We start from the raw sequence: 19,657 nt of genomic DNA on the forward strand, positions 1-19,657 counted from the left end.
TTAGAGTCCAGTCCATAGTGGATCTAACATAATAGTGTGAGAGTCCAGTCCATGGTGGATCTAGCATAATAGTGTGAGGGTCCAGTCCATAGTGGATCTAACATAATAATGTGAGAGTCCAGTCCATAGTGGATCTAACATAATAGTGTGAGAGTCCAGTCCATAGTGGATCAAACATAATAGTGTGAGGGTCCAGTCCATAGTGGATCTAACATAATAATGTGAGAGTCCAGTCCATAGTGGATCTAACATAATAGTGTGAGAGTCCAGTCCATAGTGGATCAAACATAATAGTGTGAGAGTCCAGTCCATAGTGGATCTAACATAATAGTGTGAGAGTCCAGTCCATAGTGGATCAAACATAATAGTGTGAGAGTCCAGTCCATAGTGGATCTAACATAATAGTGTGAGAGTCCAGTCCATAGTGGATCTAACATAATATTGTGAGAGTCCAGTCCATAGTGGATCTAGCATAATAGTGTGAGAGTCCAGTCCATAGTGGATCTAGCATAATGTGAGAGTCCAGTCCATAGTAGATCTCACATAATGTGAGAGTCCAGTCCATAGTGGCTCTAGCATTATGGTGTGAGAGTCCAGTCCATAGTGGATCTAACATAATAGTGTGAGAGTCCAGTCCATAGTGGATCAAACATAATAGTGTGAGAGTCCAGTCCATAGTGGATCTAACATAATAGTGTGAGAGTCCAGTCCATAGTGGATCTAACATAATATTGTGAGAGTCCAGTCCATAGTGGATCTAGCATAATAGTGTGAGAGTCCAGTCCATAGTGGATCTAGCATAATGTGAGAGTCCAGTCCATAGTGGATCTCACATAATGTGAGAGTCCAGTCCATGGTGGATCTAGCATAATAGTGTGAGGGTCCAGTCCATAGTGGATCTAACATAATAATGTGAGAGTCCAGTCCATAGTGGATCTAACATAATAGTGTGAGAGTCCAGTCCATAGTGGATCAAACATAATAGTGTGAGAGTCCAGTCCATAGTGGATCAAACATAATAGTGTGAGGGTCCAGTCCATAGTGGATCTAACATAATAATGTGAGAGTCCAGTCCATAGTGGATCTAACATAATACTGTGAGAGTCCAGTCCATAGTGGATCAAACATAATAGTGTGAGAGTCCAGTCCATAGTGGATCTAACATAATAGTGTGAGAGTCCAGTCCATAGTGGATCTAACATAATATTGTGAGAGTCCAGTCCATAGTGGATCTAGCATAATAGTGTGAGAGTCCAGTCCATAGTGGATCTAGCATAATGTGAGAGTCCAGTCCATAGTGGATCTCACATAATGTGAGAGTCCAGTCCATAGTGGCTCTAGCATTATGGTGTGAGAGTCCAGTCCATAGTGGATCTAACATAATAGTGTGAGAGTCCAGTCCATAGTGGATCAAACATAATAGTGTGAGAGTCCAGTCCATAGTGGATCTAACATAATAGTGTGAGAGTCCAGTCCATAGTGGATCTAACATAATGTGAGAGTCCAGTCCATGGTGGATCTAGCATAATAGTGTGAGAGTCCAGTCCATAGTGGATCTAGCATAATGTGAGAGTCCAGTCCATAGTGGATCTCACATAATGTGAGAGTCCAGTCCATAGTGGCTCTAGCATTATGGTGTGAGAGTCCAGTCCATAGTGGATCTAACATAATAGTGTGAGAGTCCAGTCCATAGTGGATCAAACATAATAGTGTGAGAGTCCAGTCCATAGTGGATCTAACATAATAGTGTGAGAGTCCAGTCCATAGTGGATCTAACATAATATTGTGAGAGTCCAGTCCATAGTGGATCTAGCATAATAGTGTGAGAGTCCAGTCCATAGTGGATCTAGCATAATGTGAGAGTCCAGTCCATAGTGGATCTCACATAATGTGAGAGTCCAGTCCATAGTGGCTCTAGTATTATGGTGTGAGAGTCCAGTCCATAGTGGATCTAACATAATATTGTGAGAGTCCAGTCCATAGTGGATCTAGCATAATAGTGTGAGAGTCCAGTCCATAGTGGATCTAGCATAATAGTGTGAGAGTCCAGTCCATAGTGGATCTAACATAATATTGTGAGAGTCCAGTCCATAGTGGATCTAGCATAATGTGAGAGTCCAGTCCATAGTGCATCTCACATAATGTGAGAGTCCAGTCCATAGTGGCTCTAGCATTATGGTGTGAGAGTCCAGTCCATAGTGGATCTAGCATAATAGTGTGAGAGTTCAGTCCATAGTAGATCTAACATAATATTCTGAGAGTCCAGTCCATAGTGGATCTAACATAATATTGTGAAAGTCCAGTCCATAGTGGATCTAGCATAATAGTGTGAGAGTCCAGTCCATAGTGGATCTAACATAATAGTGTGAGAGTCCAGTCCATAGTAGATCTAACATAATATTCTGAGAGTCCAGTCCATAGTGGATCTAACATAATATTGTGAAAGTCCAGTCCATAGTGGATCTAGCATAATAGTGTGAGAGTCCAGTCCATAGTGGATCTAACATAAAATTGTGAAAGTCCAGTCCATAGTGGATCTAGCATAATAGTGTGAGAGTCCAGTCCATAGTGGATCTAACATAATAGTGTGAGAGTCCAGTCCATAGTGGATCTAACATAATAGTGTGAGAGTCCAGTCCATAGTGGATCTAACATAATAGTGTGAGAGTCCAGTCCATAGTGGATCTAACATAATATTGTGAAAGTCCAGTCCAATGTGGAACTAACATAATATTGTGAGAGTCCAGTCCATAGTGGATCTAACATAGTGAGAGTGGGGTTGTACGGTATACCAGTACTAATAAAGTACACGGTAAAACCAAATACTTTGCTTCATTCTTCAAAAGAAAGATTGACAAATAATGGTGTCCTTGTTTTTATAGATTTTTTCTAAAATCATGCCTCTCTATCCGTAGGACACAGCTGGTCAGGAAAGGTTTCGCACGTTAACACCCAGCTACTATCGGGGCGCGCAGGGTGTCATACTTGGTAAGAACTGATTTATATCTCCTTGTATGCATTTGTTGTCGTAATATGTAACACACACACACACACACACACACAAAGCTGCTTTTGTTTGAAATAAATGACACTGTTCATTATTATTAGACTCCTCGTTGCTTTCTGATGTTCTTCATAGGACGTCCCGAAATGGCAGCTGTTCAGTAATCAATTGTACAAAAATAATGAGGGATGTCAATCTTTGGGCACTAACTGATTTAATCCAATTCTTTGGGCGACGATTCGATTCAGAATCGATTCTCACCAACGTGTTACTTGATATAATATTCATCATGAAACCTTTTCAAGGTAGGTTACAGGTTAGAAAACCTTTTTTCTGGTTGCATGGAGATGGCCTTAGTACCTCTTTTTTTTTAAATAGTTTCTTATAAAATTAAATAAATAAATATATATATATATATATATATATGTATATACATCTGTATACATACATATAGAATACATATATATTTTTTCTATATGTATATATATTTATTTACACACATATATATATATATATATATCCATCCATTTTCTACCGCTTGTTCCCTTTTGGGGTCGCGGGGGGCGCTGGCGCCTATCTCAGCTACAATCGGGCGGAAGGCGGGGTACACCCTGGACAAGTCGCCACCTCATCACAGATATATATATGTATATACTATATATATATTTTTTTCTATATGTATATATATTTATATCAATCAATCAATCAATGTTTATTTATATAGCCCTAAATCACAAATGTCTCAAAGGACTGTACATACCATTACGAGTACGACATCCCACATAAGGGCAAGAAAAACTCACACCCAGTGGGACGCTAGTGACAATGATGACTATGAGAAACCTTGGAGAGGACCTCAAACGTGGGCAACCCCCCTCTATATACATATATATGTATATATATTTTATATATGTATGTATATATGTATATGTAGTATATATATATATATATATATAGGAGTCTTGTTCACGAGTGAGGGAAGAGTGGATCGTGAGATCAACAGGCGGATCGGTGCGGCGTCTTCAGTAATGCGGACGTTGTATCGATCCGTTGTGGTGAAGAAGGAGCTGAGCCGGAAGGCAAAGCTCTCAATTTACCGGTCGATCTACGTTCCCATCCTCACCTATGGTCATGAGCTTTGGGTCATGACCGAAAGGATAAGATCACGGGTACAAGCGGCCCAAATGAGTTTCCTCCGCCGTGTGGCGGGTCTCTCCCTTAGAGATAGGGTGAGAAGCTCTGCCATCCGGGAGGAACTCAAAGTAAAGCCGCTGCTCCTCCACATGGAGAGGAGCCAGATGAGGTGGTTCGGGCATCTGGTCAGGATGCCACCCGAACGCCTCCCTAGGGAGGTGTTTAGGGCACGTCCAACCGGTAGGAGGCCACGGGGAAGACCCAGGACACGTTGGGAAGACTATGTCTCCCGGCTGGCCTGGGAACGCCTCGGGATCCCCCGGGAAGAGCTAGACGAAGTGGCTGGGGAGAGGGAAGTCTGGGTTTCCCTGCTTAGGCTGTTGCCCCCGCGACCCGACCTCGGATAAGCGGAAGATGATGGATGGATGGATGGATATATATATATATTTAAATACACACACACATATATATATTTGTGTCTGTATGTATTTATGGTTTATATTTATACATATGTATGTGCATTTATGGATTATATATAAATATATATATATATAAAAATGTATGTATATGTATAATTTTTCTTATACTTCCAGTTTTGAAAGGTAGGAATACATTTAGATTGCGGTTCAAAAGGAATCAAGGTTAGGATGTAAATTAAGTTTTTTAAATCAAGTCAAACACATGGCATGCTTGCTCACTCCGCAATACATTCGTTAGCATAATAAAGTCAAGCTGAAAGAACATTTTTTTTATGTTTTTTTTTCTTCTGGGCTTTAGTGCGCTCCGGTGTTTAAGCCGCACCCACCAGATTTCAGACAATATTTTTACATATTTAGTCGCAGAAATAATTTGTAAACGTATACCCTAATTGTTTCAACCGATGCAGGTAACACGGCAGTAAAACGGCAGATCAAACAAAACAGAAGTCGTCGTCATGGACCCACGAGCTGTGAAAGCTAGCTCTCTTTTATCCTGCACCACAGCCAGCTAATGCAACAACATTTTGTTGTTATCTGTACTGTAAAGTTCAAATTTAAATGAAAATAAAGTGAGTCTAAGGCTAATTGGCTAAACAGACTCAATAACTCCACTGTGACGTCCTGGTGAATTCACGAAACTGAAAACAAAACAGAAAGAATGTCATTCTAAGTTAATGCTGCTAACACTATGGACTAACACTTCCGGGTCAAGGTACGAAACAGGAAGGACATTGTCAGACAGCAGCACTGGCACTGATGGAACTCGTCCAAAATACATGACACGCCTCTCCAGTGGCTTTGTCGGCGTAACATTAAAGTTATTTATGGAATACAAATAAATAAATATGGCTACGAGCGAAAAAAAGGTCCATAAATTATCCGCACCTTTTCATTAGCCGCAGGGCTCAAAGTGTTGGAAAAAAGTAGCGGCTTATAGTCATTAAAATAGGATGATGTGTCCTATGTCATGTTGTGTTCATTTAGAATTTAGGTTGCATGTTTTCACTTTTTGTGCAGCCATAATGTACAGTATTATTTTTGGCATATCAATACTGTCAGTAGGACATGACGATGAATTTTTTAAACATTGTTTATCTGTTTTTTTTTTTGGTTTTGTTTTTACAGTATACGATGTTACCAAGCGGGACACCTTCACCAAGCTGGAAAACTGGCTGAACGAACTGGAAACCTACACAACTCGCAATGATATCGTCAAGATGCTCGTTGGGAACAAGATCGATCGGGTGAGTGCGATCCAGGGCTGGGCGATACAGCCTTTTATTAATATCTCAATATTTTTTAGGCCATGTATCTCCATATTTTTGTCTCAGCCTTGAATGAACACTTGATGCATATAATCACAGTGTTATGATGATTCTGTGTGTCTACATTAAAACATCCTTGCATTGATATATGCTCATTTTAAACTTCCATGCAAATTACAACTAAGTCAATTGACCAAAAGTGTATTTATTAAGTTATTAAGCAGTGGCACAAACATTCATGTCATTTCCAAAACAGAAAGTGCAAGATTGTCAGAAAAAAACAAGCTATTAGTGCACTTTTGTGCATGATGTCACAAAGATGACATATCAAAACAACACTAAATTAAAGTGCACTTTTTGTACAATTACAATAGGTTAAAACAAATGAAGTGCACTTTTGTGCATGATGTCACTAATATGTCATATCCAAACAACACTAAATTAAAGTGCACTTTTTGTACAGAACGCCACTACAATAGGTTAAAACAAATAAAGTGCACTTTTGTGCATGATGTCACTAATATGTCATATCCAAACAACACTAAATTAAAGTGCACTTTTTGTACAGAACGCCACTACAATAGGTTAAAACAAATAAAGTGCACTTTTGTGCATGATGTCACTAAGATGACATATCAAAACAACACTGAATTAAAGTGCACTTTTTGTACAGAACACCACTACATTAGGTTAAAACAAATGAAGCGCACTTTTGTGCATGATGTTACTAAGATGTCTTATCAAAACAACACTAAATTAAAGTGCACTTTTTGTACAGAACGCCACTACAATAGGTTAAAACAAATAAAGTGCACTTTTGTGCATGATGTCAGTAAGATGTCTTATCAAAACAACACTGAATTAAAGTGCACTTTTTGTACAGAACACCACTACAATAGGTTAAAACAAATAAAGTGCACCTTTGTGCATGATGTCACTAAGATGTCTTATCAAAACAACACTAAATTAAAGTGCACTTTTTGTACAGAACGCCACTACAATAGGTTAAAACAAATAAAGTGCACTTTTGTGCATGATGTCACTAAGATGTCTTATCAAAACAACACTGAATTAAAGTGCACTTTTTGTACAGAACGCCACTACAATAGGTTAAAACAAATAAAGTGCACCTTTGTGCATGATGTCACTAAGATGTCTTATCAAAACAACACTAAATTAAAGTGCACTTTTTGTACAGAACGCCACTACAATAGGTTAAAACAAATGAAGTGCACTTTTGTGCATGATGTCACTAATATGTCATATCCAAACAACACTAAATTAAAGTGCACTTTTTGTACAGAACGCCACTACAATAGGTTAAAACAAATAAAGTGCACTTTTGTGCATGATGTCACTAAGATGACATATCAAAACAACACTGAATTAAAGTGCACTTTTTGTACAGAACACCACTACACTAGGTTAAAACAAATGAAGCGCACTTTTGTGCATGATGTTACTAAGATGTCTTATCAAAACAACACTAAATTAAAGTGCACTTTTTGTACAGAACGCCACTACAATAGGTTAAAACAAATAAAGTGCACTTTTGTGCATGATGTCACTAATATGTCATATCCAAACAACACTAAATTAAAGTGCACTTTTTGTACAGAACGCCACTACAATAGATTAAAACAAATGAAGCGCACTTTTGTGCATGATGTCACTAATATGTTATATCCAAACAACACTAAATTAAAGTGCACTTTTTGTACAGAACGCCAGTACAATAGGTTAAAACAAATAAAATGCACTTTTGTGCGTGATGTCACTAAGATGTCTTATCAAAACAACACTAAATTAAAGTGCACTTTTTGTACAGAACGCCACTACAATAGGTTAAAACAAACAAAGTGCACTTTTGTGCGTGATGTCACTAAGATGTCATATCAAAACAACACTAAATTAAAGTGCACTTTTTGTACAGAACGCCACTACAATAGGTTAAAACAAATAAAATGCACTTTAGTGTGTTGTCACTAAGATGTCATATCAAAACAACACTAAATTAAAGTGCACTTTTTGTACAGAACGCCACTACAATAGGTTAAAACAAATAAAGTGCACTTTTGTGCATGATGTCACTAAGATGCCATCAAAACAACACTAAATTAAAGTGCACTTTTTGTACAGAACGCCACTACAATAGGTTTAAACAAATAAAGTGCACTTTCGTGCATGATGTCACACAAGATATTTCAATCACTGTCAAATAAAAAGGAGCTGCATAATAAGCATCAAATAGTGTATGTCCTTCACTATGTGGTAGGTTCCTTCTGTTGTTGACTGTTTTTTTCATACAGTTTTGATCTGGAAATGGTTGCTTTGGGATTTTGTGGGTGATGTTGACGTGTGGAGTTTCACGCACTCTTCATTCTCTGGGAAAACTAAGGCCCGGGGGGCCACATGTGGCCCCTCAAGCCGTTCAAATTGGCCCGCCGGACATTCCAAAATATATTTTTTTAGATCTGTAAGATGGAAAGTGTAGCTGCCATTACGATGTGCACTTATGTTTTCTAATGACTGTACTAAGTCTTTCAAATGCTTGGATTCTGCGCTTTAGTGTGGTATACTAGTTACTATGGTCATCTAATTAGTTACTTTAGTAATCTAATTAGTTACTAAGGTAATCTAAGTCACCACATCTCAGACCAGGCTTTGTGGCTTGGGAGCATTTCCACGTAGTGTTTCCAGAGCCTCAAGTGTGGGTGTCAGGGACAGACGAGGAAGTCGATTTTTACAACAAAGTTCTAAAGTTTAGTGATGTATCACATATATCCGATTGTAAGTGGGGTTTTTTTTACCCTTTGAGTTCATATTTCACTGTTTGTTGCATTTTTTTTGACGTTTTCGCTTGTAAAATATGTCATGTTGTCAATATTCAGTGTTTTATCGTTCATAGTTAATATTGTAAATCCCACATTCTTTATTTACATGTACATTCTAGGTCGTTTTTTACAACAAAGTTCTAAGTTTAGTGATATATCACATATATCCGATTGTAAGTGGGTTTTTTTACCCTTTACGATCATATTTCAGTGTGTTTGTTGCATTTTTTGTTGCGTTTTCGCTTGTAAAATATGTAATGTTGTCAATATTCAGTGTTTTATCGTTCATAGTTAATATTGTAAATCCCACATTCTTTATTTACATGTTCATTCTACGTTGATTTTTACTACAAAGTACTGAAGTTTAGTGATATATCACATATATGATTGGAGGTGGGTGTTTTTTCAACCCTTTGCGTTCATATTTTACGGTTTGTTGCATTTTTTGTTGCGTTTTTGCTTGTAAAATATGTCATATGTTGTCAATATTCAGTGTTTTATTGTTCATAGTTAATATTGTAAATCCCACATTCTTTATTGCCATGTACATTCTAGGTCGACTTTTACAACAAATTTCTAAAGTTTAGTGATATATCACATATATCCGATTGTAGGTGGGGTTTTTTTTTAACCCTTTGCGTTCATATTTTACGGTTTGTTGCATTTTTTGTTGCGTTTTTGCTTGTAACATATGGTATATGTTGTCAATATTCAGTGTTTTATCATTCGTAGTTAATATTGTAAATCCCACATTCTTTATTGACAGGTACATTCTAGGTCGATTTTTACAACAAAGTTTTAAAGTTTAGTGATATATCACATATATCCGATTGTAAGTTTTTTTTAACCCCTTGCATTCATATTTTACTGTTTGTTGCTTTTTTGTTGCGTTTTTGCTTGTAAAATATGTCATATGTTGTCAATATTCAGTGTTTTATCATTCATAGTAATATTGTAAATCCCACATAATTTATTTACATGTACATTTTAGGTTGATTTTTACAACAAATTTCTAAAGTTTAGTGATACATCACATATATCCGATTATAAGTGGGGTTTCTTTTACCCTTTGCGTTCATATTTTACGGTTTGTTGCATTTTTTGTTGCGTTTTTGCTTGTAAAATATGTCATATGTTGTCAATATTCAGTGTTTTATCATTCATACTTAATATTGTAAATCCCACATTCTTTATTGCCATGTACATTCTAGGTCGATTTTTACAACAAATTTCTAAAGTTTAGTGATATATCACATATATCCGATTGTAGGTGGGGTTTTTTTACCCTTTGCGTTCATATTTCACTGTGTTTGTTGCTTTTTTGTTTTGTTTTCGCTTGATTGTAAAATATGTCATATGTCATATATATCCGATTGTAAGTGTTGTTGTTTTTTTACCCTTTGAGTTCATATTTCACTGTTTGTTGCATTTTTGTTGCGTTTTCACTTGTAACATATGTCATATGTTGTCAATATTTAGTGTTTTATCGTTCATAGTTAATATTGTAAATCCCACATTCTTTATTGACATGTACATTCTGGGTCGATTTTTACAACAAAGTTCTAAATTTTAGTGATATTTCACATATATCCGACTGTAAGTGTTTTTTTTGTTTACACTTTGCGTTCATATTTCACTGTGTTTGTTGCGTTTTCTCTTGTAAAATATGTCATGTTGTCAATATTCAATGTTTTATCGTTCGTAGTTAATATTGTAAATCCCACATTCTTTAGTGACATGTACATTCTAGGTTGATTTTTACAACAAAGTTCTAAAGTTTAGTGATATATCACACATATCGGATTGTGTTTTTTTTTTTTACCCTTTACGTTCATATTTGTGTTTGTTGCATTTTTTTGTTGCGTTTTTGCTTGTAAAATATGTCATATGTTGTCAGTATTCAGTGTTTTATCGTTCATAGTTAATATTGTAAATCCCACATTCTTTATTGACATGTACATTCTAGGTCGATTTTTACAACAAAGTTTTAAGTTTAGTGATATAACACATATATCCGATTGTAGGTGGGTTTTTTTACCCTTTGTGTTCATATTTCACTGTTTGTTGCATTTTTTGTTGCGTTTTCGCTTGTAAAATATGTCATGTTGTCAATATTCAGTGTTTTATCGTTCATAGTTAATAGTGTAAATCCCACATTCTTTATTGACATGTACATTCTAGGTCGATTTTTACAACAAAGTTCTAAATTTTAGTGATATTTCACATACATCCGACTGTAAGTGTTTTTTTTTGTTTACCCTTTGTGTTCATATTTCACTGTGTTTGTTGCGTTTTCTCTTGTAAAATATGTCATATTTTGTCAATATTCAGTGTTTTATCGTTCATAGTTAATATTGTAAATCCCACATTCTTTATTGACATGTACATTCTAGGTCGATTTTCACAACAAAGTTCTAAAGTTTAGTGATATATCACATATATCCGATTGTAGGTTTTTTTTTTTTACTCTTTACGTTCATATTTCAGTGTGTTTGTTGCTTTTTTTTTGCGTTTTTTCTTGTAAAATATGTCATATGTTGTCAATATTCAGTGTTTTATCGTTCATAGTTAATATTGTAAATCCCGCATTCTTTAGTGACATGTTCATTCTACGTCGATTTTTACTACAAAGTACTGAAGTTTAGTGATATATCACATATAGGATTGGAGGTGGGGGTTTTTTCAACCCTTTGCGTTCATATTTTACGGTTTGTTGCATTTTTCTTGCGTTTTCACTTGTAAAATATGTCATATGTTGTCAATATTCAGTGTTTTATCGTTCATAGTTAATATTGTAAATCCCACATTCTCTATTGCCATGTACAATCTAGGTCGATTTTCACAACAAAGTTCTAAAGTTTAGTGATATATCACATATATCCGATTGTAGGTGGGGTTTTTTTTTAACCCTTTGCGTTCATATTTTACGGTTTGTTGCATTTTTTGTTGCGTTTTTGCTTGTAAAATATGTCATATGTTGTCAATATTCAGTGTTTTATCGTTCATAGTTAATATTGTAAATCCCACATTCTTTATCGACATGTACATTCTAGGTCGATTTTTACAACAAATTTCTAAAGTTTAGTGATATAACACATATATCCGATTGTAGGTGGGGTTTTTGTTTACACTTTGCGTTCATATTTCACTGTGTTTGTTGCGTTTTCTCTTGTAAAATATGTCATGTTGTCAATATTCAATGTTTTATCGTTCATAGCTAATATTATAAATCCCACATTCTTTATTGACATGTACATTCTAGGTTGATTTTTACAACAAAGTTCTAAAGTTTAGTGATATATCACATATATCCGATTGTGTTTTTGTTTTTTTTTACCCTTTACGTTCATATTTGTGTTTGTTGCATTTTTTTGTTGCGTTTTTGCTTGTAAAATATGGTATATGTTGTCAGTATTCAGTGTTTTATTGTTCATAGTTAATATTGTAAATCCCACATTCTTTTTTGACATGTACATTCTAGGTCGATTTTTACAACAAAGTTCCAAATATTAGTGATATATCACATATATCCGATTGTAAGTGGGTTTTTTTACCCTTTACGTTCATATTTCAGTGTGTTTGTTGCCTTTTTTTGTTGCGTTTTTGCTTGTAAAATATGGTATATGTTGTCAGTATTCAGTGTTTTATCGTTCATAGTTAATATTGTAAATCCCACATTCTTTATTGACATGTACATTCTAGGTCGATTTTTACAACAAAGTTCAAAATTTTAGTGATATTTCACATACATCCGACTGTAAGTGTTTTTTTTGTTTACCTTTTGCGTTCATATTTCACTGTGTTTTTGCGTTTTCTCTTGTAAAATATGTCATATTTTGTAAATATTCAGTGTTTTATCGTTCATAGTTAATATTGTAAATCCCACATTCTTTAGTGACATGTACATTCTAGGTCGATTTTCACAACAAAGTTCTAAAGTTTAGTGATATATCACATATATCCGATTGTAAGTGTTTTTTTTTTACTCTTTACGTTCATATTTCAGTGTGTTTGTTGCATTTTTTTTTTGCGTTTTTTCTTGTAAAATATGTCATATGTTGTCAATATTCAGTGTTTTATCGTTCATAGTTAATATTGTAAATCCCACATTCTTTATTGACATGTACATTCTAGGTCGTTTTTACAACAAAGTTTTAAGTTTAGTGATATATCACATAGATCCGATTGTAAGTGTTGTTTTTTTTTTTACCCTTTGTGTTCATATTTCACTGTGTTTGTTGCTTTTTTGTTGCGTTTTTGTTTGATTGTAAAATATGTTTTTGCTCTGGCGGGTGACTTTTCGAATGGGGCCACACATTAGCAGCTCCGCTACTTTTTGTAGCAACGCTTTTGCCGCATACTTGTAAAACATCTTAAAGCCAAACCACAATTCTTCATTCATTTGTTACCACACCGCGAGCATGGTAGCTAACTTTACCATGCCGCTACCAGAGTGTATGACGTTGCGCGCGCGACGGTATGTGACGTATGTAAGGAGGTGCGCTTGTTTTATGTCTCTGTGAGAAGGAGAGACGAGAACGAGTGAGAAGAGCCTGTAGTGTAATGCCCGCCGCTAAAAGAAACCGCGTGAGAACGTATACTCGAATATCACGATGTAGTCATTTTCTACAACCCGCGATATATCGAGTATATTTGACATGGACGTTTTTTTTATAATATCCACAAAGTTCAGTGGGCAGGTTGTGTTACGTGTGACCATGTCTTGTTGACAGTTTCTTTTGCACCATGACTAGGGAAGGTTATTTGTATTGGGTCATATACGTGAATGCTGCGCATGGCTGTATTTACAATACAACTAAAGATCATTGATCGTCATTTTGTGTATCGCACAGAGACAAACCCGCGATGTATCGAATATGTCGCTATATCGCCCAGCCCTAGTGTGATCCACCCCTCTGCCAGGGTGGTGCTCGTAGAGGTCGATGTGCATTGCAGTGCTTTATAAAGCATGTTGTTGCATTTGCTTTGCAGGATGACCATGAAGTGGACCGCAACGAAGGCCTGAAGTTCGCAAGAAAACACTCCATGCTTTTTATCGGTGAGTGTCCACGTTGGAGTTCAATCAGACGTCTCTTGATTTTGCAGGTGATATGTACATATATGTGTATACCATGGGTGTCAAACTCTGGCCCGCCGTGTAATTTCATTTGGCCCTTGAGGCAATATCAAATTAACATTAGAGCTGGCCCGCCAGGATTATACAGCGACAGTACCGTTTATACTCATACTCGCCAACCCTCCCGAAGGTCAGTGCCCCTCCCGAAAAACTCCCGGGGCAACCATTCTCCCGAATTTCTTTCTAGACAACAATATTGGGGTCGTGCCTTAAAGGTACTGTCTTTAGCGTTCTCCACAACCGGTTGTTACGTCCGCTTTTCCTCTATACATACAGCGTGCCGGCCAAGTCACATAATATATGTGGTTTGTACACACACACACACACAAGTGAATGCAAGGCATATTTGATCAACAGCCGTAACGGTCACACTGAGGGTGGCCGTATAAACAACTTTAACACTTAGATTAGATTAGATAGTACTTTATTTATTCCGTCAGGAGAGTTCCTTCAGGAAAATTAAAATTTTCAGCACAATCCCATTCAAGTTTAAACAAACATTACAGGGAGACAGAACAGGATCGCTGACGGGTCTGCCGGCTTCCAGCACCCCTTACAAAAAAGATGAGATAAAGGTAAACAAAGGGGGGGAGGGGGGGAGAAAAAAATAGAAGATTAAAATAAAATTTTAAAAATCGGTCTTTGCCTGGGCCCTGGAGAGGGGGTGCAGACTGAGGCCAAAGGAAAAAAACAAATAAATAAAAAAAAAAATAAAAAAACAACTCATAACCATGGTACACATCCCTCTTCCATGTGTGTAAGAGGGAAACATCAAAGAACACAGAGGACATTAAAGACATTAAAGCAGCAGATCCAACCAGACACTTCTACATACAGCTATGAATAAAAAGTAAAAGAAACATATCCACTGTGGTGGCCTCTGCGGTGTTCCACGCCATCGTCTGCTGGGGAGGAAGGAGCATGGCCAGAGACAGAAGCAGACCCAACAAAGCAACCAAGACAGCCGACTCCACTCTCGGCCAGTGTCCAGTCCGCATGGATGAGCGAGGATACGTCCAAGGAGACTGAGGTGTCCGACACCTGCTCACCCAGCCAAGACACCACGAAGCCTCTCCGTCCCAGCGTTCAGTGCTAGCTCTGCAGCCCTGTCCCCTCATCCGCATCTCCTACAGTCCCTCCAAACCGACTACGGTTTAGCAGAGACCCAGCAGCTGGTCTTAATGGCCAAAAGGCTCCCGGGAGACAGATCCAAAAGTCCACAAAAAAAGCACCACAGAGGTCACGAAAGTGCCACTCCTTGTCACACAGTCCCAAAGGGTCCTGGACCAAAATGCAAAAAAATATAATAACACATGAAAACAAGAGGGAAACCCAAAAGGATGACACAAGAGCACAGAGCTCCTGCCAACAGCAGCCACTACAGCAGCGCCATCTTGGGAAAAAAAAAAAAAAAAACTGTTACAAATATGCGCCACACTGTGAAGCCACACCAAACAAGAATGACAAACACAATTCGGGAGAACAACCGCACCAAAACACGATGCGAACACAACAGAAAAAGTACCCAGAACCCCTTGCAGCACTAACTCTTCCGGGACGCAACAATATCCACCCCCGCTACTACCAAACCCCGCCACCCCCCCAACCCCGACCACCTCGTTTTTTTATTTTCAAATTTATTAGCTAGTGGGAAACGTTTTTGTTGATATTTACATCAGAATGCTGCAAATAGAAAAGAGGCATTACGTGTTTTATTCAAATTTTATTTCTGCGATGTTTTTTCGTTTGTTTTTTTGAAAGTCGATTTTGCACTATTAGGTTGTATAAACATTGTTAAAGCAAATCAGTGTAACAAACTGAGCAATAATTAACGTTTTATTCATTCACTTTCTTTTGCTACTTCAAGGCTTGAATGTTTGATTCATCCCTTATTGTTATTTCACTTTCAAATGTATTATTGGCCTGTGGAAAAAGTTTATTTTGATATTTACCTCAGAAGGCTGCAAATAGAAAAGAGGCATTCTATTTGTATTTAAATTTTATTTGATATGCCATTGATATTTTTTAAATATTGTTATTATTTGAAACTCAATTTTGCATGTCACTATAAAGTTATATCAATCAATCAATCAATCAATGTTTACTTGTATAGCCCTAAATCACTAGTGTCTCAAAGGGCTGCACAAACCACCACGACATCCTCGGTAGGCCCACATAAGGGCAAGGAAAACTCACACCCAGTGGGACGTCGGTGACAATGATGACCATGAGAACCTTGGAGAGGAGGAAAGCAATGGATGTCGAGCGGGTCTAACATGATACTGTGAAAGTTCAATCCACAATGGATCCAACACAGTCGCGAGAGTCCAGTCCAAAGCGGATCCAACACAGCAGCGAGAGTCCCGTTCACAGCGGAGCCAGCAGGAAACCATCCCAAGCGTAGGCGGATCAGCAGCGCAGAGATGTCCCCAGCCGATACACAGGCAAGCAGTACATGGCCACCGGATCGGACCGGACCCCCTCCACAAGGGAGAGTGGGACATAGAAGAAAAAGAAAAGAAACGGCAGATCAACTGGTCTAAAAAGGGAGTCTATTTAAAGGCTAGAGTATACAAATGAGTTTTAAGGTGAGACTTAAATGCTTCTACTGAGGTAGCATCTCGAACTGTTACCGGGAGGGCATTCCAGAGTACTGGAGCCCGAACGGAAAACGCTCTATAGCCCGCAGACTTTTTTTGGGCTTTGGGAATCACTAACAAGCCGGAGTCCTTGCTTGTTTGGGTCCCTATTAAAAGGTTAATTTTTTCAACCCTGGCCCGCGGCTTTGTTCAGTTTAAAATTTTGGCCCACTCTGTATTTGAGTCTGACACCCCTGGTGTATACAGTCGTGGTCAAAAGCTGACTTACACTTGTAAAGAATATAAGGTCATGGCTGTCTTGAGTTTCCAATCATTTCCACAACTCTTGTTTTTTTTTTGTGATAGTGATTGGAGCACATACTTGTTGCTCACAAAAAAACAATTCATGAAGTTTGGTTCTTTTCTGAATTTACTATGGCTCTACTGAAAATGTGACCTGGTTTAAAGTATACATACAGCAATGTTAATATTTGCTTACATTAATATTAATGTTAATATTTGGGGCGGTTTAGCTCGGTTGGTAGAGCGGCCGTGCCAGCAACTGGAGGGTTGCAGGTTCGATTCCCACTCCCGCCATCCCAGTATCTGCCGTTGTGTCCTTGGGCAAGACACTTTACCCACCTGCTTCCAGTGCCACCCACACTGGTTTGAATGTAACTTAGATATTGGGTTTCACTATGTAAAGCGCTTTGAGTCACTAGAGAAAAAGCGCTATATAAATATAATTCACTTAATTCACTTACATGGCCCTTGGCAAGTTTCACTGCAATAAGGCGCTTTTGGTAGCCATCCACAAGCTTCTGCTTGAATTTTTGACCACTCCTCTGTTAAGGTTTGCAGAGGGGAGATGACGGCAGACACCAGAGGGGGGTAATGTTCAATAATTGATTATACATATAGTCAATAACTGATAAACTAAGGAAATGGAGTGTGACAAAATCCAAGTGTAAGACTATGTGTGTGGTTAGCTAAAGTGTGTGTTACCAAGTGTGTTGAACGAGATACGAGGAAGTCCAGGGGAGAGAGAGAAGTCTAAAGGTCCGAGTCCAAAGCCAGGGAAGTCAAAGATCGAGGGAGGCAGTCCGAGTCCAGAGGGAGATTCGGGGAAAAGTGAGACGCACAGCTCACTTTCCAGGCGACGGAGGGTACTGCGGGGGAGGGGGTGACACAAGAAAACACACTGAGAACACACGGAAGGGCAAAAACATAAAGAGAGCAGGAACGCCAACTGAAAGACTATACTCCAGGTTGTGCGAGCTTATGAAGGCAGAACGTTCGTCCTAAGCAGGTGCGCTGATTACAGAGCTCCTGCAGCCGTGCGGGAGGTGCGCCTGCAGCGGAGAGCGCACAAATGGGTGAACGGCGGCGGCAAGAGTCTGAACCGTAACATCCTCTACACAAAATTGGTGCGGTTCGGCGAAATGTGTTGGTTTTCTGACACGGACTTGTTTCTTCAGCATTGTCCACATGTTTAAGTCAGGATTTTGGGACGGCCATTCTAAAACCTTAATTCTAGCCTGATTTAGCCATTCCTTTACCACTTTTGACGTGTGTTTGGGGTCCATTGTCCTGTTGGAATACCCAACTGCGCCCAATACCCAACCTCCGGGCTGATGATTTTCATAGTCCCATTTACTCTCTGTAAAGCACCAGTTCCATTGGCAGCAAAACAGGCCCAGAGCATAATACTACCACCACCATGTTTGACGGTAGGTTTGGTGTTCATGGGATTAAAGGCCTCACCTTTTCTCCTCCAAACATATTGCTGGGTATTGTGGCCAAACAGCTCCATTTTTGTTTCATCTGACCACAGAACTTTCCTCCAGTAAGTCTTATCTTTGTCCATGTGATGTCAGATGAAACAAAAATCCCAGGAACACCATCCTACCATCAAGCCTGGTAGCTAGAAGCTTGTGGATGGCTACCAAAAGCGCCTTATTGCAGTGAAACACGCCAAGGGACATGTAAGCAAATATTAACATTGCCCAGCAGATTTGGTCACATTTTCAGTAGACCCATCATAAATTCATAAAAGAACCAAACTTCATGAATGTTTTTTGTGACCAACAAGTATGTGCTCCAATCACTCTATCACACAAAAAAAACAAGAGTGCTAGAAATGATTGGAAACTCGAGACAGCCATGACAAGTGTATGTAAACTTTTGACCACAACTGTATACTTACATCCTCTATATAAAACCCTAATGGAGGTATTTGGATGTGTTTGTTTTTTTTGTGACTCTATAGACCGAATTGATCGGCTCCCATAGGTTCCTTTCTAAGCGGACTTTTGATGGCATTTTTTAAATATTTAGAATGCATTTGAAAAAAATCAAATTAAAATAAATCCGCCGTCATGTCTTTTATAATGATTGTGAACAAAATGCAACATTCCCCCCCCCCCCCCCCCCCCCAAAAAGTCTAGTTCCTGTCAGGTTCAAACACTGATGACATCTATTAAACAAGACAAGACGCAAGGAATTAAACAGAGACATAATTAAATTTGGCTCAAATGAGGAGAGACGTCTGGACTGTACTCTTTGTACAGTCTCACCACGCTCTGACAAAAGATTGTACGCCTCCTCTTTTATTTGGACTTTCCCTGATTACATGGCAACAGCTGTTTCTAAGGGACCGGCGGTCGTAAACAGCCACCACCTTTGCTTACACACTGTTCAACGAAAAGGTTGTAAAACAGTTCCTGTCCGCTTTGTAGTTCTCGGGTCTAGACAAAATCTCTCTGTGGATTACAATACATCAAAGAAACAGAACACCTTCATGTTGCTTCCCATCCTACACAGTGGAGTTTTACAAGCCTTCTTCTTGGTAGGATCAAGGACCTTTTTTCCTCTCGCTGGGAACTCATGGAAACACACAGTTTTGTGATAAATTAGATACAATTATTTGTGACAGTTCTCCTTTAGGCTGTCCTCATGAAAACCCATTCTCCAGATGTAATGTGCATTTTGTCCAATCAGAAGGGGGAAAAAAAGACACTGGAAGGAATTGAACACAAGAGAGTAAAGGACTTCATGTTTAAAAAGTATGAGATAATGTCGCCCATTTTTTTTAATGACACAACCCAAAGTGGTCAGTTTTAATCATCCGCACAAAAACTGAAGCCACAGTTTTTCCTAAAGCTCTGTTGTAATGGAAAAAAATAAGTTTGGTGTGGAAAAAAGGCCAAAATGCATTAGGAAATG

General features: G+C 38.2%; 1 protein-coding gene across 1 annotated transcript in view; it reads left to right on the plus strand.

The window, feature by feature from the left end:
- The window catches only part of LOC133545271 (ras-related protein Rab-18-like), a 28,477-nt gene that overhangs the window by 2,866 nt on the left and 5,954 nt on the right, over positions 1–19,657 (plus strand). Inside the window, exons 4-6 of the mRNA XM_061890693.1 lie at positions 2,916–2,988; positions 5,743–5,861; positions 13,709–13,775. Coding sequence (XP_061746677.1) covers positions 2,916–2,988; positions 5,743–5,861; positions 13,709–13,775 — 259 coding nt within the window. The remainder of the gene's footprint in view (positions 1–2,915; positions 2,989–5,742; positions 5,862–13,708; positions 13,776–19,657) is intronic.

This window comes from Nerophis ophidion, linkage group LG28 (assembly GCF_033978795.1).
Source record: "Nerophis ophidion isolate RoL-2023_Sa linkage group LG28, RoL_Noph_v1.0, whole genome shotgun sequence".
Lineage (NCBI taxonomy): Eukaryota > Metazoa > Chordata > Actinopteri > Syngnathiformes > Syngnathidae > Nerophis > Nerophis ophidion.